Source organism: Anopheles stephensi, chromosome 3 (genome assembly GCF_013141755.1).
Source record: "Anopheles stephensi strain Indian chromosome 3, UCI_ANSTEP_V1.0, whole genome shotgun sequence".
Lineage (NCBI taxonomy): Eukaryota > Metazoa > Arthropoda > Insecta > Diptera > Culicidae > Anopheles > Anopheles stephensi.
In genome coordinates, this window is record NC_050203.1 from 64,388,672 (window position 1) to 64,412,281 (window position 23,610).

At 44.0% G+C, this 23,610-nt stretch overlaps 5 protein-coding genes across 7 annotated transcripts in view; 2 read left to right on the top strand and 3 right to left on the bottom strand.

Annotated features, from left to right (window-relative positions):
- Positions 1–6,330: 6,330 nt before the first annotated feature.
- The window catches only part of LOC118511628 (serine/threonine-protein kinase ATM), a 35,171-nt gene continuing 17,891 nt past the window's right edge, over positions 6,331–23,610 (bottom strand). Inside the window, exon 19 of the mRNA XM_036054937.1 lies at positions 6,331–7,421. The gene's annotated coding sequence lies outside the window, so the exon portion shown is untranslated. The remainder of the gene's footprint in view (positions 7,422–23,610) is intronic.
- LOC118511637 (glycine-rich RNA-binding protein blt801-like) lies at positions 10,274–10,914 on the top strand. Its single transcript, XM_036054950.1, has 2 exons — positions 10,274–10,639; positions 10,714–10,914. The coding sequence occupies exons 1-2, from the start codon at positions 10,359–10,361 to the stop codon at positions 10,838–10,840; spliced, it is 408 nt and encodes a 135-aa protein (XP_035910843.1). The 5' UTR covers positions 10,274–10,358; the 3' UTR covers positions 10,841–10,914.
- LOC118511636 (DEAD-box ATP-dependent RNA helicase 52B-like) lies at positions 13,773–14,776 on the bottom strand. Its single transcript, XM_036054949.1, has 2 exons — positions 14,616–14,776; positions 13,773–14,290 (listed from the first exon to the last, which is right to left on the bottom strand). Exon 2 carries the CDS (start codon positions 14,246–14,248, stop codon positions 13,838–13,840), a length of 411 nt encoding a protein of 136 aa, XP_035910842.1. The 5' UTR covers positions 14,249–14,290; positions 14,616–14,776; the 3' UTR covers positions 13,773–13,837.
- LOC118511634 (keratin-3, type I cytoskeletal 51 kDa-like) lies at positions 15,997–16,778 on the bottom strand. The gene is made up of 2 exons (XM_036054946.1): positions 16,499–16,778; positions 15,997–16,436 (listed from the first exon to the last, which is right to left on the bottom strand). Exons 1-2 carry the CDS (start codon positions 16,686–16,688, stop codon positions 16,081–16,083), a joined length of 546 nt encoding a protein of 181 aa, XP_035910839.1. The 5' UTR covers positions 16,689–16,778; the 3' UTR covers positions 15,997–16,080.
- On the top strand, positions 19,874–23,513 carry LOC118511630. 3 transcript variants are annotated; one of them, XR_004906169.1, is made up of 6 exons: positions 19,874–20,916; positions 20,979–21,130; positions 21,208–21,652; positions 21,728–21,933; positions 22,020–22,294; positions 22,362–23,513. XR_004906169.1 is itself a non-coding variant. In XM_036054941.1 (5 exons), the coding sequence occupies exons 1-5, from the start codon at positions 20,862–20,864 to the stop codon at positions 22,170–22,172; spliced, it is 1,011 nt and encodes a 336-aa protein (XP_035910834.1). In that variant the 5' UTR covers positions 19,874–20,861; the 3' UTR covers positions 22,173–23,513. The 3 variants fall into 3 exon arrangements, 2 of the variants coding, with proteins under 2 accessions (XP_035910834.1, XP_035910835.1); XM_036054941.1 differs by having other exon boundaries at positions 22,020–23,513; XM_036054942.1 differs by having other exon boundaries at positions 20,982–21,130; positions 22,020–23,513.

Sequence of the window (23,610 nt, forward strand, 5' to 3'; positions counted from 1 at the left end):
AGTAATGGTTAAAATGGCCGGAATCATAATGCAACTAATTTATGTGTCATAAGTTATAACTAAAGTTATAAAATTGCCGATCTCAGCCATTTAAATATAAAAACCAAATGTTAACAACGTTAGATCTATCTTTCATGTAATTATAGAAATTGAAACAAATTCGTTTTATTTTCATGTTCGTTGGGTCTTTCTGATTAACATTTGTTTTTTTTAAAGAAAATTGTTTCTTTTCCATCATCGTGTGTATAAATATTCAAAATGCACGATCGTCGACGCGCGCGCTGAATGAACCAACAGTGAATTAATGACTGTGAAATGAATGGCTTTGTTCATTCGCAAGTTCGAAATTCGAATGTTAAGGTGCCAGTACACGGTTGCCACCTTCGACGTAGCACCACGAGATAAAACTAATGAAAAATAATCCATAAAATGATTTTTTTATGTGTATGTTTTAATGCACGTGGTAAGCAGCAAGTATAGAATTCATTTTTGATTTAATTTTTTTTAACATTGTTTTTGGTGTTTTATTGTGTAAAAATACATCAAAATCTTTCAAAAAGTTTACACTCCGTTGAGTGTTTGGGTTTTGAGTAAGTGCTTTAATCCATAGTGAAGGATTATTATATGATGTATTTGACTGGCAAGGCTGACAATTTCTACGCCTTCGACTCCTCTCAAGCATAATTTCTTATTTAAATTTTGACTCTTATTTAAAGAAAGTTCTCGCTCTTCTTGGCCTAACGACCTCCTAGATCATGCCTGCCATTTCTGGTTGAGTAGACTTAATGATACCACGGAGTTGGATAGTCAAGTCCTCAATAGGGGGAGAAACGGTACGGATGGGATTTGAGCCCCGGTTCCCGTTGTACGCACCGGCGCCGTTGTCACCACCGGACCGCCGTGACTTCAATAGTATGTCTTCTTCTTCTTTCATGGCTTAACGACTTCTTAGCTCATGCCTGCCATTTCTGGCTTACGAGACTTATTGATAATCACACAGTTGGATAGTAAGTTCTCACTATGGGGAAACGGCCCAGATGAGACTTGAACCCCAGTCCTGTCGTGTGAAGACCGGCGCCGCTGTCGCATCTACCATCGGGCCGCCCGTTAACATTCAATAGTATGTAGCCAAGCCGATACGTCAAATAATTCGTCAGCATGAGCGGTGTTGACAAACCGTAATACTTAATATATAAATACGTATTTGTATGGGACGGCCTGACCGTATTTCTCTTATACATTTTTTTTTATTTCGGTTAGGGCAACTACTTAAAAAATCAATGCTTATTTAATATGACATACTGTCACCTTTAATGGGGCGGTCAAGTGGCAGATTACGGCGCTGGACCGTGGTTCAAATCCCATCCAAACCGCCTCCCCGTACGAAGGACAGGCTACTTTGCTACGGGTAAAACCAAGTCACAGAAAGCCAGAAATATGGCAGGCCACGAGACCTCTCGAAGTTGTGTAGTGCCAAGGAAGAAGAAGAAGACAGTCACCTTCAGCCACACTGTCCTTATTTAACCTATTTCAATAATACCTTTTCAATAAAACGGATTTCCGTTGTTTTGCCGACCTCCAGCGAATGTCAACCGCAAATGATATGCATGATTCTGTCCTCAATCCCTCCTCTAGTGTGCAATTCTCGCTGCCTAATTTATTGTCCTTCCCTTGAAAAACCGCACAGAAACGAGAATTGGAGAACTTCTTCTTGAGTTTAACATTCCTTTTTCTAGTCTCCGCTTTGGTCTCCAAATCTATTTCGATCGCTCATTCAATCATTCGATCTGTCCTGTCCAGCTTCTTTGCTTCTCTCTATTCGTTTCCGTTTCCGATTTTAAAACTCGTCGCCCTTGATACTGAATAAATAAGTCTTCAACATTTGTGCTAAAATTAGTGATGCTCTATTTTAAGGGTGATATTCAAATAAAGTTCCTTGCATCCAACAGCAATATGATTTAATTCCACAGGAAGTGATCACATCAACATAAATCAACACTTCCCTGTAAAGGGATTCCTATTCGAATCTGAGTGGCTTCCTCCCGCAGTAGAGCAATTTTCAAACGTTTGACAATTCGTTTGGTTGACACGATCGGTTAAAAATGTGCAACATTGGCTGTGGCTGAATATTTATGGCTTATTTTTATGTTTTGATGTTTTAAGATGGGTTCATTGGATCAGCAACTGACTCACGTTCCTAAGAGGATTCGTTTCGGAGGATTGCCCAAACCGACTAGCAAACTGTCAAACACGGCTCGCTATGATTGAGACCTTCCAGCTGATAGAGAAGCTCATAAATGTAAACCCATGATCATCTTTTCGTCGTGCTAAAGATCGCGAAGGATACATCCTTGCCATCATTAGGGTAAGGCCTTTCACGCGATAAAAAGCTATTTGTTTCGATGTATAACCTTAATTTTCAAAAGGTGTCCTTAAGCTTTGTTTTAGATATTTTGCTTTATTTAAATAAATTACACTTTTATTATTAGTTAGCGTCGATAGCGAAAAATCAAGCTTACAAAAACTATGTTCAGGCTGAATATACACAGTCCATTAATCACACGCATTGTTTCTTTGTTATTTCCGTTTCCATTTCACCAATTATCCGATCAGAACAGCCGGAGGCGCCGGGAAGAACTTCCTTCGTCTTCGATAGGGTCCGTATCCGCCGCCATACCCGTAACCACCATATCCGTATCCGAGCCTACCGTAACCATATCCTGGATAGCCTCCGAAGCCTCTGTAAGGCGATACACCTATCACACCGACGCCAAATCCAAGGTGAGGTACTGGGTCCGGCTGCACAAACTCCACTCCAATTCCCAGGAGCAGGATTAAAACTCCCAACACTACCGTACACTTTTGCATTTTGCGGTTCCGATGATCCGACGCTACTGACCAATCATTCGGTTGTAAAGCGAATGCAAACGGCCCAAACACCGGAACAGGATTTAAATAGTCGAACGGCGCAGGGGGACAGAAGCGTTAATTTTCACTCTACCGAATCGTCGTAACTGACTCGACAAACACGCGCCGTGACAAGTGCTTCAGCCGGGAGCACCGATAGCTCGCAATAGATCGGTGGTGCTAATAGTGAACTGTCTGGATGACGTGAGACTAGAACTGAGCCGCAAAAACAACGGCTCCAGAATGTAGAAAGCGAAGGGTGGGATTACACTTGGCTGGGGGTTGTTATTCGGAGAAGTTCGCATACGAATCGGGTGCACGGCGTGCGTAGTATCCGTTGTACCGTTCAAAGGTGAATCCTATAAAATTTGCAAAAAAATGTAATTTTCACCCAATTACTCTTATCAGCTCAGCTCAAGTAGTGATCCTTACCCGGTATACTACGGTACCGAGCTTCATCGTACCGCACTCCGACACCAAAACCACCGCCAGGAAACGATAGGAACGGAGTTCTACGCATCCTTACCAGCCGAGCACTTGCCGACCCCATCGGACCACACACGTCTCTGCCCAGCAGAGCAAGCAGCAGCACTAGCAGTAAACAGTGTACGCGATACATCACTTTAGCTTGTTTTGTATCGTTTCGCGGCTCAATGTGCACTGTAGTTCTCGCGTACCGGCAACAACTCCAGAACCTCCGACACAGCGGCCACAACAAACATTAGACAACAACAGCACACACACACACGCACACACAGACACAACCACTCGTACGTAGCTTCTTACCGCACGCGGTAGTTTTCAAATGCAAAAATTAAATATGCAAACAATTAAAGCGGTGTTGCCGAAAGCTGTTGGACAGGTTCCACCAAAACAAAACAAAACGAAAAAAAGCTTTGGAAGTGGGTAAAATTAAGCGGTTAAAGTTCGGAATTCATAGTACGCGTATTCAAGAACGGGCCGGTGCGGAACCAATTCCTTAACCTTTGCCTCTATTTATTAGTTCAAGGTAGGTCGATGAGGAGGCTTGCAAAAAAAATCAGATGAAACATTTGATATGTGATTGTTGTTAATTAACGTTAATTAAAGCTTTTCACTTCACCCTACATTGATAAGTTTAAATAGAAAGCAATAATGGGGATTATGTATTGAAATATTGAAGATATTAATGACCTGCCAACATTGGCTTGGTCGCGACTTGATAAGCCCCGTAGCGAGATAGGCCAGCTCCATCAATCCGAACCACACAGCACGCTTTCGCACCGGGACGCCATCCGCTTCACTAATGCAATAGCCGCTCATCACTGGAACACCACCTGGCACACCCTAGATCTCTCCACAAAACGTCGCTCCATCAAGTACAACACCGCACCCTGGGACGATCCCCAGCCACGTCCAACGAGTCCTGTCCTGCCTTCGCATTGGCCGCACCCGGCTGCCACACTCCTACCTTCACGACAGATCCAGTCCTCTACTTAGCAGCTTTTGTGGCGTCGACATTACCGATTGTCATGGATGCACTACACACCGAGCCACCTGCCAACTTGATACCGACCTAGCCATCATACTATCTCCCGACAACCAACACGCAGAACCGCCCCCTTCCGATTTCTACACATCAGCAACCTGTACCGAGCGATATAAATTCATAGCGAAATAGTTTTTACATTACACAAACCATAACAGTTAAGCAAAAGTTAAGCCATACATTCAATAGTTTTACCACACATGTAACAATAGACAGAAAAGAAGCGAATGAAGCCTCTATAAATAAACGACTTGAAAAAAAAAAACAAAGATCCGGACGGAATTCGATACGTTGTCTTGCCGTGTGAACACGTGTGCCTAAACTGCTTCGGCTACCGGACCGCTCAACTGCTCTCTTTGCATTCAAATTTTCAAAAGCTAACTGTAAGATTTAAATTTTAAAAGGTGCAATGCACTTGATGCTTTGTGTTGAACAATAAATGTATGCTCGCTTCACTACAAATTATGTGAAAAGACTCATTAACTTTCTCTTTCTCCCTTGTCTTTGAATTTTCCATTTCCATTTTCCTAGCTTTTTGTATCGCACAGAAGCAATTGCTCTAAAAATGGATGAAATGAATTATCTGTTTTGTTCTTATTTACACACAAATGTTAGCAAATATTCCTGCTATATTCCTGCTGTGATAGCACTATCTTATTTAGGATATTTTTGTACGAATTTAAGGAAAAGGACCTAACATTGCCATTAAAAAATTAATCGAAAATATCTTCCGTACCGCTGTAAAAATTTATTTGAAATATCTCTATTTCGCTATGACCGCTGTGGATACCTCTGTGCCTTGGGGATAGTGGTCGCTCTAGAGGTCATCGTCGTACTATCGTTTTAAAAAGTGACGAATTATATTTAGGTTTTAAATTAATTTGTAAACTGAGAGAAACGTTTAATGTTTATTTCAATAATTATTATTTTACCACTTCAAATTTAATTTATCGTTCAAGCCAGCTTTAGTTTTAATTGATACAAGAAAATAATTTTAGTTCTAAAATGGTCCTTACACAAGAGAATGAACTTTTGTTATTATAGTATAGAACAAAATTTGAATAGAAAGGTATAAATTATGTTTTAGTAACTAGTAACTTTCAAACATTAGTTTTTCTCATTTTCCACGTATTATAATTCTCCCCCGGTACCAACAAAATTTCTCATTTTTTTAAATATAGTTTATATTAGCAATAGAAATGGTTCTAAAATAAGTAAAAAGATACTTTTAAAATAAATATATTTGCTAAACAAGGCTTTAAACGTATTTGGCTCTTAGCCATTTAGTACTTGAGGTTGGAATATGATTTTTTAATCATTTACGTAATATACTTTTCAGCAAGGCAAGGGAATATTTAAATAAAAACATAGCCAAATTATTCCAATTGTAACAGCGACTGACAAAATGATCGAACTATGAACCATATTTAAAATGTACGCCATACATGACATAACATAACCATATAAGACGATACAGCGCCAAGCCTTCATTACTTAAATATCAATAAATAAATATACAATTAAATAAAACATACAGCAACGCTGCAACCAGTTTTGACCTGGTTAATGTGAAACTTTCCAACAAAAGTTTTGCGTAACATCTACGCAATGAAAAGGTACAATACAACCCCGAACTACATTCACCAACAGCGATCTTGATACAGTGGTGTTTTAAGTTTGTTCAACCGAACAGTAAATTGCAGTAGCTCAGATTTTAGGATTTCCACCATCAAACAATCCCGAAATACTAAAAACATGTTTCGCATAACTATGTAAATGAGCACGAAAGAAGAAGGATTTTTTTACTCTTTCTCTCCATAAACCAGAAAAAAAGTTTCAAAATCTTACTTATGCGTAAAAGCTGTAATACTTTGAAAAAGAAAGCCACAACACAATTTGTACTAAAAATCAGTTTTATTGTAAAATATCAATACCGTGTGTTCACGTCACGGGAGTTTACGGTGTAACGGTTTCAGGTCAATTTTCCACCGATTTCCACATTTCGCAGTTCATTCATCATAATTTTTCACGCCCCTCTCTCACTCTCTCTCACCACTATTATCATGGTGACCTTGCCACGAAAAACAAACAACAACAGCTCAGCTGTTGCTTCATTCAACCGTTGACCAACCTCCTAACGGGTCTCGAACACTTGCACTCATTCCGTTAATTAGCGTCCGAATCCGAACTGCTTGACCTTGGTCACCTCGCGGTAGTGATGTCCCCCGAGCAGCCCATGATGATGTCCATGCTTGATGTGTACCTTCCGTTCGACCGTGTGCTTGTACGGGAACAGCCCACCTCCGACACTCTTTTCCTTGTAGTGATACTGATACTTGAGTCCTCGCTTTTCCCGCAGCACGGCGCCATCATCATCATCGGTGGTCACGTCCGCCAAAGTTTGCGCACCTTGGAGTCGGCTCTCTTCCGCCAGCATATCGTCCGGCGAATCGATCGGTGTAAGCGAGTGGCCAAAGTGCAGAAGAACCGCCAGCAACACTAACACTGCACAGAGGAGGAGCTTCATGGTTTTTTCCCGTATTCTTAAGGTTCACACGATGCTGCAGTTTTGAGGAAGGTTTGTGCGCTTTTCTCGAACCACCTACGAAGGCTTGACCTGTCCGGGTGCACTGTCTGGAAATGACTGTTAATAACGGGCCGGGTTTTTTTTTGTTTTCGGTGGCTCAAAATCGCGGCGCTCTCACCCGGCTTTTGGGCTTGGTTTGTGGTTGGGTGGTTTTTTTGTTGGTTTTCTTTCAAAATCAATTTACATAACTGGTCTGCCTGGTCGTCGTCATCGTCGTCGGTGGGGAAAGTGATGCGTCTGGTGGGGAAACGGTGGGGATGAACTTGAAATGGACACACTGTTTGCCGAAAGATTGCCCGACGCGTGACGAATGGTTTTTATGCGAAGAAATCGGGCACCAGATGACACCTGATGCGAATAGCTGATGAGATGCGAGCGGGGGGGTGGATCCATCCAGACCTGGGGATAGATGTGGGTTATCTTGAACAAACTTTGATGGGATTTTCAGGACTTGCTATTAAGAAAACAGTTGGCCAAATCCGCCATTAATCAATTTGGTTCTTTTTTGGGAAAACCCTACCTAAGAGATGGCGGGCCAAGCACCCTTGTGCCCTTTATATCAGTTGTGAAGCGTTAAGGGGTACTTTAAATGATCGAGTTTCCTTCTATGAATCGTTGTCGATCAATAAGTGTCAAGATCATGTTTTGTAAATAATAATTCATATTTCACTAATCGAAGTACGAGGCTCTCCTCAAGAAACACGCCTCCTGTTCGTCTCCTGTTCGAGGAGGAGATCTTCATAGAGGCCCATGGGAGCACCCATTGGGTACTGCAGGATTTTTACCGTCCAATAAATCTGTCCAATAAATCTGTCCAATTTTTCCAACGCTAATCTACTGCCTGTCATAGTAGCATGTTCTTCCACGGAGGACATAACTACAGCTAAATTATGGTTGCAGCAATCAGGAAAGGTTCACCCTGATCGTCTCTGATTTAGTGCTCCAGTTGCTTCAGCTGGATGATGCTCGTCACGGACCACGATGTTCATACAACGTTACGCGGAGACAATCGAAAATCCATAGCGCCATAGCTTTTGGGATGAGCTGGCGCGTCCATGACCCGTGAGCTGACTCTTCCCAAACATGTCTGACACACTGCTAAATCGAGACCTTCCTCTCGATCTTTCTAGCTGGTTTTATAACTCTCAGTGCTTCGGCGGCTACCACACAATTGTCATCACGAGATGCCGGTTGGAAGGCCAGGGTTTTCTGAACAATGTCCTCAGGCCTTAGGCCTTGACCTTTGTGTTGAAAAAGGTGGGAGGAGAGCTCCCTAGCGCTCCTCCGTATCTGCTGATCCGTGGGTTTTCCCGATTTTAAGGTTCAAATCGATACTCTGGTTTCAAGGTGCTGGGAAAACAACACCATTCGTGAGGCAATCTGGGTTTAGCTTAAACGGCAGACCAGTTCAAACTCATCCATCCTTATCAGTAAAAGTTCCATTTGTATCAGTTTCTTCATCGGTTATTGGTAGACACCGTGTAAGGAGTTCTTTGTTACTCACTGTTCTTTTATTTTTGTAGTTTACCTAGCTTGCATTAAAATGCATTTAGCTAGTCGACAAGTAGAATTTCGAGACGAGCTTATTAAAACTGATAATCAATTTTAGCCAACTGAGCTTATTGACTTGTTGCTACTGCATTGCTGGATAGTCAGTCCTCACTAAGGGGCAACGGCTCAGATGGGATTCGAACCCCGATCCTACCATGTGAAGACCGGCGTCCCTGTCGCATCTTCCACCGAGCCGCTCCACTGATCTAATTATAGTATCTAATAAGTTTCACTGATATGATTGTTCTTCTAGATTTCTAGATCATTCTTTCTCCTCTTGTCAGTTGAGTACGAAATGTATGATCATATGATCTTATGTATGGTAAAGTTTTGAAGTAGTAAACTCATAGAGCTAGATTCTACCTTACGTTACGCCACATTTGGTCCTTATTTAATATTTTACGGTAAACGAATAAACATTTAATCAAGCATTTTCCATTCATAATCCCCCCCTAAGGGGATATTAGCCGCAAAGCCAAGACGTGTACACGTCCTTTCAGCGCTCGGGTAAGTGCGTGCACAATATCAACGGCTACTATGATAATATCATCTGTGGACATCACAATAAAAGGTATTTGATTTCCCTGTCATACGAAGCCGTTTCCATATCAACTAGCTTTGTTTGCCATTTCATCTAAAGAGCCTGCTGCCTGCCTATCAACTGAAAACCCCTGTATTCTGCAGTGATCATATGCCGTTACAAAGCAAGAAAAGGGAACGTCTCATTGCCATTTTTTTCTTTCCAAAACTGTTTACATTATGTTGTTTACGCTTTACAACATTGCTCACCAACAGCTCGAACCGACGTTGGTCATGGTACGTAGGGCACCGTCGGTAATGATGATTGAATCACTATCGCAACCCATCGACGATGGAATGGAAAATCAAGCAGCAATCAGGCAGGCAGCCGTTGTTTGTCTCATCTCTGCCGTGTTGACATTGGACCACTTTCCGTCCTTGGCTGCGTTGCTGAACGTTCATTTTTCTGCTCTACCTGTGAGGGCTCCAATAGATTATGTTGTAAACAAGGTGAGGAGATTTTGGGGAAAACCCTACGCCTTAAGACACTCGTTAGACGAGATGATGCACCACGATGTCAACAACGTGCCACCGGTCACCCATCGCTCATTCACAAAAATCCCCTCGAAAGGTCCGGTTTTAAGCCGAAAGGACAAGGGAAGCAATCGAAAAGCAAAAACCAAAAACAAAAGCATCTTGATCCAGTTCCGTGCGGGAGCGATTATAAACAATAATAACAGGTTCGCTGTCTAACGTATCGTTGATCTCGTTCGTTTTGGGCAGCAGCAATCGCGGCGGTGCCCTTTTGCGAGCTGCCAGTAGGAAGACATGCACACGCGCCTCGTCTAATGTTACCGGTGCCGGTCTTTACACCTCCCCTCCCTCTCTTCCACCCTCATCCGGTCTCATCAACCACATGTAACGATACGTGTAACGTACGGTGGGCGAGCGCTCGGGTGTGTGTTGGGAGAGGCCCAACCAGGAAGAAGACGAACGAAAGCCCATCCACCGCTGCGTTCTGCGTCGTGCGCCGATCATGACAAACGATACGACGACGGTGGATGACAGAGCTCGCACAGTTCTTGTGTACGCCGCAAAAATCCCAGAATCCGGCCGCACAGGTTCGCATCATCAGGTCACCGCGTATAAATACGGCCCGGTTGCTCCTGGCACACACTAAACCGAGCTAGAACGACAACGGCATCGCATCGGCGTTCGAGCAGAAAGTTGTGTGCTTACAAAACCAGATTAACCAGTGAAGAAAGGATGCAGAAGTTGGTGTGCGGTGGTTTGCTGGTGCTGGTGGCCCTTCTTGCCAGCTGCGAGGCGGCTCCGATGGACCAAATGGAGGAGCAGATGCAGCAGCAGGATGAACCGATGGGCATGATGGTGATGGGCATGGTGGAGGATCCGATGATGCAGGAGCAGCAACCACTTACGCTGGAAGACATGGTTGCGGTTAACGATCACGGCGAGCCCATGGTTATGGGCGAAATGGTTCGCGAGAAGCGACACCATCGTGGCGGCTACGGAGGCGGCTTTGGCGGGTAAGTAGAAGCGGGAGGGGACTTGCGAATTGCGGAAATGGTACGGTGATTTATAATGCTTTGTGTTCGCACAGATACCGTGGTGGATACGGAGGATTCGGAGGATTCGGAGGTTACGGTGGCTACCGAGGTGGATATGGCGGCGGGTTCGGTGGACACCGGGGAGGATACGGCGGATATCGTCGAGGTGGATATCACTGAGCGTGACTGTGAAAGGTGTAATATTACAATAAAGTAATCAATAAAGAACGATTGTGATATGGCATGACAAAGTACCTGTGGTTTTGGTTTGATTCGACCAGAAGGTGAGGAAGTGTTCTCAGGTTTAAAGGTTACACACAGTAGAAGGACGACAGCTTCTCACTCTTACTTTCTTGCTTTCTTTACTCTTTCAATACTACCAAATTCTGTACAGTTAGAGAGTTTTTCTTAATTCTTCAGGAACGGCCTGGCCGCCCGGCTTGCCAAAGTTGCCGAGTTGACTTAAATTATTTCCAACAGTTTGCTTGTATTATCGTTGAAGTTTTTTTTTTTATTCATTCATGATAGGGAAATCAAAAACCCTTTTATTGTGATGTCCTCCGATGATATTGTCATAGTAGCCATAGTAGTCATAGTGCGTTGATATTGCACGCACTTACCCGAGCCCAGAAAGGCCTCGTGCACAATATCAACGGCTTCTATGACAACATCACCTGAGGGCATTACAATAAAAGGTATTTGATTTCACTGCCATCTGAGGTCGTTGCCATATCAACTAGCTTTGTTTACCATTTCATCTAAGAAGCCTGCCATAAAAATGGATGCTTTTGCCCTATCAGCTAAAAAACCCTGTATATTTCTTGAAGAACTGCTCGTTCATTTGTTTTTCTTTTGTATTGGATTTGAATATTGAAGTGAATATATCATGAGTTTTGAAGCTTTGAATAAATGAAACTATTGCCTAAGCTGCGAGAAATTAGCTGGTGCTTTAAAATATATAAAAAGGAAGTAACTTTTATTCAACCGGGATAGAATATTCAGAAGAGTAATTAAACAGAACAGTAATAAAAGATGTAGAAATTATAGAATTGAAATATTCACAGCAGAGAAACAAAATCGGCTGTCCCTTATGAACAAAGAAAACTAATAAATAATTAAATGTGAACAAAGTGAATAAAGAAACAAAAACTCCACCAAACGTTGCTTACGAAACAGAAATTAAAGGAGAAAATGAAGTGAAAAACATCCCATTGAATCGATTTCACAACATACGAAATGAAACTGTCCCTCCCTTAAGGATTGCATCATGTCGAGTAATTGTTTTCGGAATTGAGATTTTATGTCTTTTTTCTCATTAGTCTCGTTCTCCTGCCGTTTCCCGTCATTATCTTATGCACGTGGACGTCTTTTATTAGAGGCGAGCGAATCTTGGCAGGCAAGTCAACAACAGGGAAGCCAATTAGCCCTTCCCATAGCAGCATAGTTGTATTGGAATCGGTGGGATATATATATGAAACTTCTAACGATCATTAAAAATAAAAGAATAGCAATACGGCCAGGCCGTTCTTTATGAATAAAAAAAAAAATAAATAAAATAATTAATTTATTAATTATTTTTATCATAGCATAATATCAAAATCAAACTAGAATATCCTAACATGTAGTAAATAATGGATTAAAATTTTAATAAAAAATTTTTTTAGATCATTAAACATAAAAGCGAACGGTTAAAACAAAGAGCTCACTATTTGAGAATTGGATAAAAATAAGAAATTTATTGAAAAGAAATGTACTGACCATAGAAATGAGCTTCAATCAAGTAACACTTCAAAAGAAAAATTCATAAAAAGGAGAAAAAAAAGTTTAACAATCTCAACAAGCAATCTAGAAAAATTTGATAACATACTACTAGAGCAACAAAACAAACATAATTTGACTTAATTTGTGTTTGTGTAATTTGTGACGATAATTTGTGTTAAGTCGCGGAGAAATCTTAGAATATTTTGCTCACGAGGTGTTTTATGAGACGTGTGTACTGCTTGATTGTTGTTTTGTGAGTGATCTCTATACAGCCATTCCTAATCATTCATCCGATTGCGATCTTCGGGAATGGCATGCGGATTGCCTACACATTAGGTGCGAACACTAAGGGAGGAACGATCTGGGATGGGATTGGATGCGCATCTACTACCTATGCCGTAGGATCGCCCATGTTTATCCTTAAAAAATTGTAGTTTTGCTTTAAAATTATTGATAAAAATCCTAAAATCTTTGAAAACCCATTATAAAATGCTTGGAAAGCATAACAAAATCTTTAGACTACCCTTCTCCTGAGGTGGATCACGTTGCTTAAAAGAAATGAAAGTCGTAAAGACAAATAGGCTAATATATTCTAAATGGCTTCTTAAAGTTACAGCTAGCTACAAGATGAGCAAAAAAAGTATTTAAAAAAATCGCTCCTCCACTTTCTCCTGAAGCTAGTCAAACGAACCGGTTACCGGAATCAACCAGGCCCAATCAACGAATCTACCATTAGCGCTAAATCAATGCTCAATGGCGCCTTCGCTGTGCGTAGGGATGTTGTAGTAAAATTGTGCCGTGTCATCCCATCCCTAGCACGTCCATTGATCGACACGTGAGACTGCGGTGAATCCCCGTCGGCGGTCCGAACCACCCGACAGGCAAGAAGTGCAATGCACCGTTGAGAGGTGCGGAAATGCAACACCCAGCACGGCAATACTAATGACACAGCATTACGGCGGGTTGCTTTAAAAAGTTTTCTCTCATTTGTCATTTGCGTCATCGTTTTCTCACAACTCTTTCTCAATCTCGAAATAAAAGAGATCAGTGTTCTTTCAACGTTTCTCTTTCTCAACACGCCCTATTACTATGTAATAGTTTAATTCACAATAATGCACGCAAGCGCTAGTGGCTCATCGGCAAGATCATCTACCGTGTCAAACAAATTACTAGCTACAAAACCACGCCATGAGAACGACGTTATTCAACTAATCATTGTTGCCGAATTCCTCCCCGCTTGACCTTGTACTACATTGCCTTCACGACGCTGACGATCACACTGCGCTGCGAACGCGGATCGCGCGCACAATTGTTCGCAATCCATTTCCCACGACAAAGCAAAAACAAAATGTCCATTTTCCTATGCAATGGCTTTTAGTTTAGTGTATTTATTTTTGGTTTTGGTTTTTTCTTTGTCTAAAAGTAGTGCGGATATCCGAAGCCTCCTCCATAGCCGTATCCACCGTACCGGTAGCCGTAGCGCCGATAGCCACCGTATCCGAACCCGGGATGGAATCCACCGTACCCGTACCCGGGATGGAAACCCCCACCGTATCCGTATCCGGGATAGCCGCCAAAACCACCGACCCCACCACCAACAAATCCAACGCCGACACCGATGCCAACGCCACCGAATCCAAGATGACGCTTCGAGCGTTGTTGACCGTCCACCGTTTCGAGCGCTTCCGGTACGGTGGCAGCACTATCCTCTACCGGGACGAGCTGTACCACGTCGACTGGCGGTTGGGAGTCGGCCACCTGTTCGGCAGGATAAGCCACAGCTAGACCGACCACTGCCAGCAGAACCAAACTGCACAATACCTTCATTGTCGGTGGAGTGTTGCGGAGCGTGCGAAAACTGATCCCGACCTAGGAATGCGCAGAATTTAGGATATTAATTTAACGCTGAACTCGTTTGGCGGAAGATCGCGAGTGCCACTGTCACAAACAGTTCTGGATGAAGGAGCTTCACTTATTGAATCCGCCTCTCGGTACACTGTTCCCTTCGCTGTCAACACACGTATTCTAACACGCAAAATCCCCGACTCGTGGGACGGGAACGATCGATTAGCACACTGCTACTTGCGGTCGATGATTGTGTTTATCATCTGATCTGTCCACCAGTAGAAACGATCACTCACTCTCAACTCACACACTCACACAAATTCTTTTCTACAGTCTTGTGCGATCTTACCTCACCGGATCGATTGCAACAATCTGGCCCCAAAACCAATCTTGTCCTAGCGAAACGCCTTCCGTTGATCCGCTCTCGAGCGCTCGGTCCGTCGTTTGATCGTCTCCCAGCGATGAGGATCGGTTTTTATATATCAAATCACCTCACGCTGCACACACTCTGCCTGTCTGTCAGTCAGCCGCACCAGCCACAAGCCCGAAGACACCGTGGGAGAGTGGGAGGATCGAAACGTTTCGTGTCACCAGTGACCGGAGCCTTGGGCGGGCGGGCTAGCTAGCTGATGAAGAACGTTCCTTCCCATCGTTTAGCAACACTATGGCATTGGCGCCCCCCCCCCTCCCCCCTCTCCGGGGGGAATGTCCCCGAGCAAAGGAAGAAAAACAAAAGCATTTGTCTGCCGGTCTTTCGAGGTCGTTACAGCGACATGTTTTCTTCACCTTCGGGGTAGGGTGAAGATCACGTCGAAAAAAGAAGATGTAGGCGCTTCCGCGTCGTAGTCGCAGCATCCGTTCGTCTACCGATTGTGATGTTTATGGATGTTTTTTGGCTTATCGTCACAAGAGATACGGGATTTCCCTTAGGTGACTAAGCGATCGTTCTAAGTGATCGTTTCCGTCAACAGCTAAAAGGAAGCGTCGTTTTGGGTAGCGGAATTCGGAAGCACTCTGCATATACTAGTAGCATTAAGCTACCATAGATAACTTTTTACGTCTCTCAGACTCTGCTCGATTTTTACATCCAAAAAGCATTCAACAAAATTTGGTTCCACCGCTTCTCTAGTTGCCTCCTGGCAGATAGCTGAGACTTCAGCCCTGACCGTCAAAAACATAGTTGTTTACGTGTGTTCAGCTGCTTCTGAGCATAGCCAATCGGTTGATCCACTATCTTTGACGACGAGAAAGGATCGCCTCATGGCTCGCTTCGTCCTAGGCGTGGACTGTGAGTTTTGTATTAAAAATGTTCTTCTTGTCCAGGATATTGTGCACCGTTTAGATGATGTTTTATTATGTCTGCACTCAAAGGACATAATATAAAAGACGATGACCAGGTAAGTGGATCTCTAGAACACAGGAACAATAGAGGGTCAATCGAGAAGATCAGCTTATTTGTTAATGCATATGTTATGTGGAGGACTAGGGCGGCCCGGTAGAGCAGGCGACAGCCATGACGGTCTTCTCATGGCAGAATAGGGGTTCCAATTACATCCGGATTGTTCGCCCTTTAGTTCGCACTGGCTATCCAACTAAGCGATATCAATAAGTCTAGGAAGCCATTAGATGACCGGTCTGACCTAGCATAGCAGATCCTTAGACCAAAAAGGAGAAGACGTGGAGGAATCTGCAGCCCGTATGTGAACCTTATGCTTAAATTACATCACTCGTTTTGCAGCAAAACAATAACCTAAAGTTCGTTTTTATTTGTCAGTCAGCCAGTATCCACGACCGCTTCGAAACCCTTTTTTCACTCAAACGTACAGCCCCCGATTGTAGTATCCTCCGAGCTGAGTACCGTACCCACCACCGTACGGACTCTGCCCCACATTAAATCCACCGCCATAAGGATACGCACCGGCACCCTGTCCAAAGCCTGAGTATCCAAACTGTGCTCCAGGGTATCCACCTGCCCCGGTGCCTAGATAGCCAATGCCACCACCAACCCCCAACCCACCGAGTCCACCTCCAGCACCTCCATATCCATTCAGTCCTCCGATACCGTAGCCGGGTGTGCTGTACGGATTGCTGTACAAAGCCTGCTGACTGTACGGTGACGTGTACAGGGGATTGTGATGTCCTCCGTACGGGTGGTAGCTGTAGCCTGTGCCTGCATAAAGCGATCAAGAGTTAAGTCGTTGGAATTCCAGTCACATTTTGAAAGCACTTTACCGAAGTAGCTTAATTCCCTGGAACGACGCTCGGGGATGGTTTGATCATCGCGCCATTTCGCTTCCAGCGGTTGCAGGAACGTTGCCAGTGCGGTATCTTTCGATCCAGCAATGTCCTCACGATCGGATGGCGCGCCCTGACAGGATACGGCTAGCGCCAGGACCAGAAACGCTACAGCTGCGGATCTCATCTTGCACTACGATATGAATTCACTTGTCGGACTTGCACGTGCAAAAGTGGTTATGTCCAGCAAAGTGCCAGGAACATCGCTTAAATAGCAGAATCAAAATATGACCCGAGCGAACGACAAGCTTCCAAAGGCAGTGCAGATAATAACAATGCGACACATTGTTTTACCAATCGAGTTCCATTACATCAGACGGTTGTAAAGTGTGGCCAAGTGGCCGAAGGTCCAACTTTTTCCCTTTCAAGGATGGACATTGTTCTGGCCAAAAATTTGCATCCTCTCCGCACAGTTGGTCATAAATGTCCGTAAAACAATACGCCCCAGGTGTTACGTGTTTAGAAAAGAAGGCCCTCTTTTTTTTCGAGGGAAGGCAAATTTGGAACTTCACATCGACAACAGACGGTCATGAACCGCGCGAGCATGTCAACCGAGCGGCCAGAAATAGACCACGCACGGGCGCAATAACCTGGACGCGGATCGCGGTGTAAAAGTTTGTTAAACTGTAACCGGTTTTCCTGCATATGTCGTCGTCGTCGTCGTCGTCGTCTATTGGCCTTTTGCTGGTGTAAATGGGCAGGGGAGGGAGTCAACTTGACATTGGACACATGCCAGCCCAGTCCAGCAGAGGAGACGCTAACTGAAGCTGGTGACGACTGAGTCACCGTGGTGAGGGTAAGCATTCGGAATTAGCATGTTTAGCCCCCGCCCCAACCGACCGATTGGCTACCATGGAGAGTAGAATCATCGTGATGGAGCAACTTTAAGCTGTGTCCGAATCGGTGGCGCATTTCATTTATCGCATTACAACAACTCGAGAACGCACTTCCCGCACAACAATAACAAGCGCAGATCGACAGTTGAGTCCGGTCCGGTTAGCTTCAAACAGGATAGCTGGGAAAGCAACGGGCAACCCGCAAATGCCAAACTTTATTTCGATCGTAAAAGCGTCCATTCGGGGTCCTAATTAGTCGGAAGTGAACTAAGGGAGAATTTGGGGTTGAGAAACGGGCCATTGGTTTGGTACACGGGTAGAACTGTGTACTGTTGACCATCGCTAAAGCGTACGGGTCGTGTAATTATGAGTCATTTCCAAGTTTCGCTTTTTTGCGAGACGTTTATAGCTACTGTTTACAGTTGGTTATACTTTTTTTTGCGCCAGGATGCGCAGTGAATTCTAGAAAAAGAGATATCGCAACGTGGTATTCTGCTTTCGATGGCATTAGTCAAGGGGGTATCAATATCAATATCAATAAGTAATGCAAATTAAAGATGGACAGTAGATGATGGGTTAAGGAATTTACATTCAACAAGGAAATCGTTGAAGCTGTTGGTCTAGGCGGTCTAAGTCAGAACCGTCTAATTAGCGACGAGTGACACGTCATACTATAGTGCCCAAGGAAAGAAATATGCCAATAACCTGCCAGCAACGTTCATGACGATTGTCAAGCTGTTTCACCGTAATCGCAGCGTGATGCTGGGAATGTATCGCCTGGGGTATTAAACATTGGAAGTAATCATCTCTCTAGCTTACTACTTCATTGCACGGTTAGAATCCGATGCGGTGCTCTCAGTAGGGATCTGAGCCATAAAAGCTTTGTGGGATCATACAGAGGTTTATTCACAGTTTAACAAGACCCGCTACATCGCTCAATTTTCTTGCGATTTTGTGCATTGGCTTATCTAACAAAGAGTTATCTAAACAAAGCTTCTGATAACTCACATCACACTTTTCTCTCTTTTAGGGCTGAAGATGTAAATCGGTAAGCTGAGATCAGCCATCTTCATGTAGACTTAGATACTTAGTCGATGGCCACTACAAACAGAACACAGAAAACCGAAGATGCTAGGGTTCATTGCCAATTCTGACCCTAGCTAGCTATGAGTCGGAATTATAGAACACTAGGAACTATAGAATAAGTAATTCAACTCCCATCCAGACCGTCTCCCCGTACGCAAAACTGACTATCTAGCTGAGGGTAACATCCAAGTCATAGAAAGCCAGAAATCTTGACTAAGCCTATGATGATTGACTAGCCTACTATGATCAAGCGATCAGGATTATAAGCGATCCTGATTTGTTGACTTAGTGGAATATTAATGTCCCTGAACGAACTATTAAAATTTCAAAGTTAATAACTCCTAAACTTCAAGCACATTATATAGCCATTACGAGCCAATTCTAGTAATATCACATTACTTAGCCTTGAATTGGGGCGATCTGGGTGTGAATATGTCTCCAAGTATCCAATCAAAAGTCTAAACCATCTTAAACTCACGGTGAAAACGAGGGATGTCAAAAATCTACAACTCCCAGTTAGTTAGTAGGACGACATTACACAAACCCACACAGATAATCTGTAGCTGATTTGTTGAAGGATTTTAGACCGAGAACTAGAGTGAAAGGTGCGAGGAGCTTAAATAACATGGCTGACAAACACTGCCATAGGGAGTAGAGCGTTATTCGACATGTGATATTAGTTCTCAAAGATTATCGTAGTTGATGTATCCTTTTTTAAATTTTAATAGAATGGAAATGTCGAATTACACACCGCAAATCCCATATCCTCGTGACAACGGCACGCCATCCCTACTCGGTGTAGATCAAAAATCCCGGCACGTTAGCGATCGTTACGGTCGTAGCAATTACACTTGCAAAACTTCCCCGAACGACTCACATACCGGCAGGTGTCACGGTTTCGGCCCCATCGAGGTCCACGTTCGCCTCGTTCATCGCTCGAGCTCGAACTGTGGCTGCCCGAGTGCGAACGATCGTCCCGACCGAAGATGTGCCCGAGCACTTCACGCACATGATCGTTGGCGGTGTGTTTGGCGGAAACTTGCTTTCCCGTACCGCCGGAACCAATTTCCACGGCCGATGTCGTGTTGTGACATACGGTGAGGATAAGAACCATCACCAGCGTCCAGCGAAACGAACCTAAATGGCGGTGCTCCATGTTACGGACAACAGTTTCCAAATACGACTAAACCGATTGCCGGACGGGCCCGTTTTTTATTGAGATGGTTTTTGTTTTTGACAATGGTGAATCCCCATTCTAATTGCTGGCTATTAGGCCAATCACAACCATATCCAGATTCAAAAGATTGGGATGGCACTGAGTGTGCCACAGTTTCTAACTGTCTCACATGGCTCATTACATTAAATCTAGTTACCAATGTCATTGACATTGACAAACAAATAACAAAACTTAGAGCAGGGCTCCAAAATTATTTCCTCCATTGTTCACGTCTTTCTCCAGTCTGTAATTATACGTGCCACGAGCCCTAGGCTGCAATTAAACGCCAAACGTTAATTGCTTCCAGCTCGGACGAAAATCTTTAATGAGCGTCGGAAACAATATGTTAGGCATATCTAAGCCACATCTATATCACACCATGATAGAATTGAGATGAGATGGTTCCCCAGTTGATCCAGCAAAACTGAAGGTCATACATTGAGTTCACTTCTTAGTCACCTATAAGTTACCAACGTTGAACATGCGCAACTGGAACGTAGTGCAGGATCTGTTTGGGATTCACCCGCCACCCGGTCATCTTTAACGGTTTTATTGACATTTGTATGACAAATTGCTTAAACAACAGACAAACCCTTCTAGTAATAGCGAGCCGTTGTGACTAGGCAGACTAGACAGATACCAACCAGTACACGACAAGTTCGGTACGCTCGTACAATATGTTTCTTGATAAAATATCTTTGATTCCATCATTTTCCAAGATCCATTGAATTAATGTTTAGGGATTCATCCCTGTTCGGTAGGGGTACCGAAGACCTCCAACATTAGGTGGTCTTATTATGTTGTTCATCACTGTACGCAACTGATAAGCGAACATAAATATACAACCTAGTAATCAAATAAAACGTGTAAACTGATAGTATCAAAACTATGAATAATAATTCACTGATATAAATTCAAAAACATTCTACAAAAAAAAAGGAATTGAATGATAACATTATTGAATTGGTGAAGGTAGAGATAAGCCAGCCAACTAACTGCTCGGCAGTGAGCTAGCCATGGGTACGCCGGCGTGGAGTCACAGCTCGAAAAGACGTGCTACAGTAAGCTTGTGCGTGAAGAAATACAGACCCGGTACAGTAGCTGTACCAAATATGTGTGCCCCGGTGTGATATGATCTCTATAATCCGGTGCTTCAAACAAAATGACGGACGAAGTAACGTTGGTAACGTGTCTCATCTTGACCACGATCTGTGTTGGTAAGCAACGGTAGCGGACTGCACCTTCATACATGGTTTAATTGGTGCGGTTTTGAATTCAGTAGTGCTCGGCTCATCGATTCCAGCGATCGTTATACGCGGTCCCCGAATTGCTGTACAGTACGAAAGGATACAGCTGACATGTTTCACTCTCACCGAGCACAAACACATCCAGTGGTATTTCTCCTCCGACACGTTCGATGCACATTATAAGGTGAGGTGAGCTGAGGCTTGGCATGCGAACGGGGGGCCACCGCTTTAACAGTTCCCTTTTTTCCCGTGCGTGTTCAGCCATCCAGTGAGGTACGTTTGAGCTCAAACCGAACCACCCTAACGATCCGACCGGTGGATAAAGCTCACGTCGGAAGCTATCGGTGTTGTGCGACGGAAACGGGCTGTGCCAGCATGCACCTATCCGTACTGTCCGTGCTGGACGATCATTCAACGCTCACTGCGCCCAACAGCGGTGTGCTCGATGTATCAAATCGGGGCAACTTCTCGATCGCTGTCTATCACCCACCGTTCGTCGGTGGAGCGGTTTACATCGATCGTGAACCTAGCCTTAGCTTCTGCGATCACTTCCGAACGCATTCGAGAGCATGCGAGGAACAGCGCTCGTTGGACACGCTGTCGTACACAGTGCGCAACGTTACGCAGGAAGATGGTGGCCAGTTTGACCTGTGGATACACTTCAACCGAAAGGTGGAACGATTTCATTTGCACATCTTGGTGCATGGTAGGTAGCACGCTAGCAGTAGGACATCTTCAACTTGTGTACTTTAAACTACGTACGTTCGTTTCACCCTGACAGGCAGCCCGATTGCGCAGATGGAGCAGTACAATGTTCTGCAAAGTGCAGATCATGTCAGCTTCCGGTGCCGAGGAGTTGCGTATCCGGCGCCAAACGTAACCTTTTCCTACACACCTTGTTCGCTCACGAAAATGGACCAAGGATCGAGCAGTGTACAGAGTAGATACTGCGACAAAAGCATCATCTTGCCGCAAGGTCTGGTATGGGTAAGTGCCGTAGTCGTTTAGGCGAAACAAAACAGACCAACTAGAAAGAGAGAGAGCGAGAGAGTTAATGTAAAATTCGTTCTTAGTTATCTCGCATCTACCATAAAACAAACTTTGAAGCAATCGTTCCCTCATGGCCGTTAGTCTACGGTCCCGGTATCGTGTCCTGTCAGGTGGCGAACAGTGAGGGTACCACAACGGTCAGCACCTTGCTGTACGTGCGCAATTTCCTCGACTGAACCACACTTAGGCCACTTTATTCACATCGCGCTCGAACCGGCCGAAGCACGTGCCACGTACAGATGTCTCGGTACGAGCCGATTGGGTAGTGCCACCAAAACGTGGCACATTGTGCAGGAAGGTGGGTGATCGTAGCCGAAAACGCTGGTGGATGATAATGGTAGTGAATTATCGTTTCCCCTCTTCAGATTCAATGCAGTGGTTGTTGCTGAGCGGTGTGGGAGTTCTCGCTTTCTTTGCCCTGCTATCGATCGGTACCGTTGTGTGGGCTGTGGAAGCGTACCGACAGCTGCTCCAAAGGCAATCCGATCTGGAAGAGCAACTGAACAGTGCTAATGATACGGTATAGAGGTATCTTGCCGTAAGGATGTCCATTTTTGAGGCTTCTGAGCTACCGGTATCGATGTCAACATTAATATAGAATAGCTTTTTAATGCGTCGTCCGATTTAAAAGCTAGTTAAGCAAGTTTCAGATCTTTACGGCCCCCAATTTACGATTTCTTAAGGCTCTGAACAAACTTCAAGACGTCTGATCGGTTGCCTGGATGATAGGGCATCAGTTCGTTCGTTTAAAAACGGAGATATTCAACATTAAAGATGGATGGTACGCGGGCAGAACAGATGTGTCGATGATAAAAATTTAAACACGTGATATGACATGATCAAACCCCGATACTAAATTATAAGCAACCCAACTCGGTTGAGCTCTTTTGACGGGTGTGATCTCTAGCTCTAGTTGCAGCTTATCTGATAATTTTAAGCGCTAATAATTTATTGATTGATTCAAGATTAATGAGACCCCAAACAAATCAAAATGATGTTGGCACTTCCCAGCAGCCCTGGTAGCAGGTCTATTGTTTTACGAATACAGATAGGTGATCGCACATCATTCAGAACTTCACTTATTTGGGGACAAAAGCCACCATCGTTTACAACATAGAAGTTAAGAGACGCGCAAGGGTGCTGTACATCTTACAGCCAATCGTACGACCAATTAAACGCAATCAGAAAGCTTTGATTGGCAGGTTATAAGAGGGAAGGTCTCCCAACCCGGGGCAATGGCATTTCCCGATGACGGCGCTAGACAGTGAGCGGTATCGGGAACTCTGAGGATCTAATCTTGCCTGGATCGACCGCATGTAGGAAGGACTTTCATCGCCAGGTTAGAGAAGTATTTTCATGATCGGTAGGAGCATTTTTTTACACCACGATTAAATAGCTCTCGAATGAGCAATAGACTGTACGCTTATTTTAGTTAGTTGATTACGCTCCAAACAAACATTTCATCGGTTTAAAATTATAAGCTTGTGCTGGAAAAACCAAAACACATCTTCGCGTGAAACCGCTGTACAAAAAGAGCCATCAAATTGGAAACAAAATCCCAACCCCCCGCCCTGGTTAGTTTGCTATAATTTCTGCCGCCTTCTTGTCAGCCGT

Coding starts and splice junctions, on each gene's coding strand:
- LOC118511636 (XM_036054949.1), bottom strand. CDS start 14,248: ATGAAGGTATTGTGCAGTTTGGTTCTGCTGGCAGTGGTCGGTCTAGCT.
- LOC118511634 (XM_036054946.1), bottom strand. CDS start 16,688: ATGAGATCCGCAGCTGTAGCGTTTCTGGTCCTGGCGCTAGCCGTATCC. Junction 16,437..16,498: donor CAGGGAATTAAGCTACTTCG/GTAAAGTGCTTT, acceptor CGCTTTATGCAG/GCACAGGCTACAGCTACCAC.
- LOC118511630 (XM_036054941.1), top strand. CDS start 20,862: ATGACGGACGAAGTAACGTTGGTAACGTGTCTCATCTTGACCACGATC. Junction 21,653..21,727: donor TTTGCACATCTTGGTGCATG/GTAGGTAGCACG, acceptor TCACCCTGACAG/GCAGCCCGATTGCGCAGATG. Junction 21,934..22,019: donor TGCCGCAAGGTCTGGTATGG/GTAAGTGCCGTA, acceptor ATTCGTTCTTAG/TTATCTCGCATCTACCATAA.
- LOC118511637 (XM_036054950.1), top strand. CDS start 10,359: ATGCAGAAGTTGGTGTGCGGTGGTTTGCTGGTGCTGGTGGCCCTTCTT. Junction 10,640..10,713: donor TACGGAGGCGGCTTTGGCGG/GTAAGTAGAAGC, acceptor GTGTTCGCACAG/ATACCGTGGTGGATACGGAG.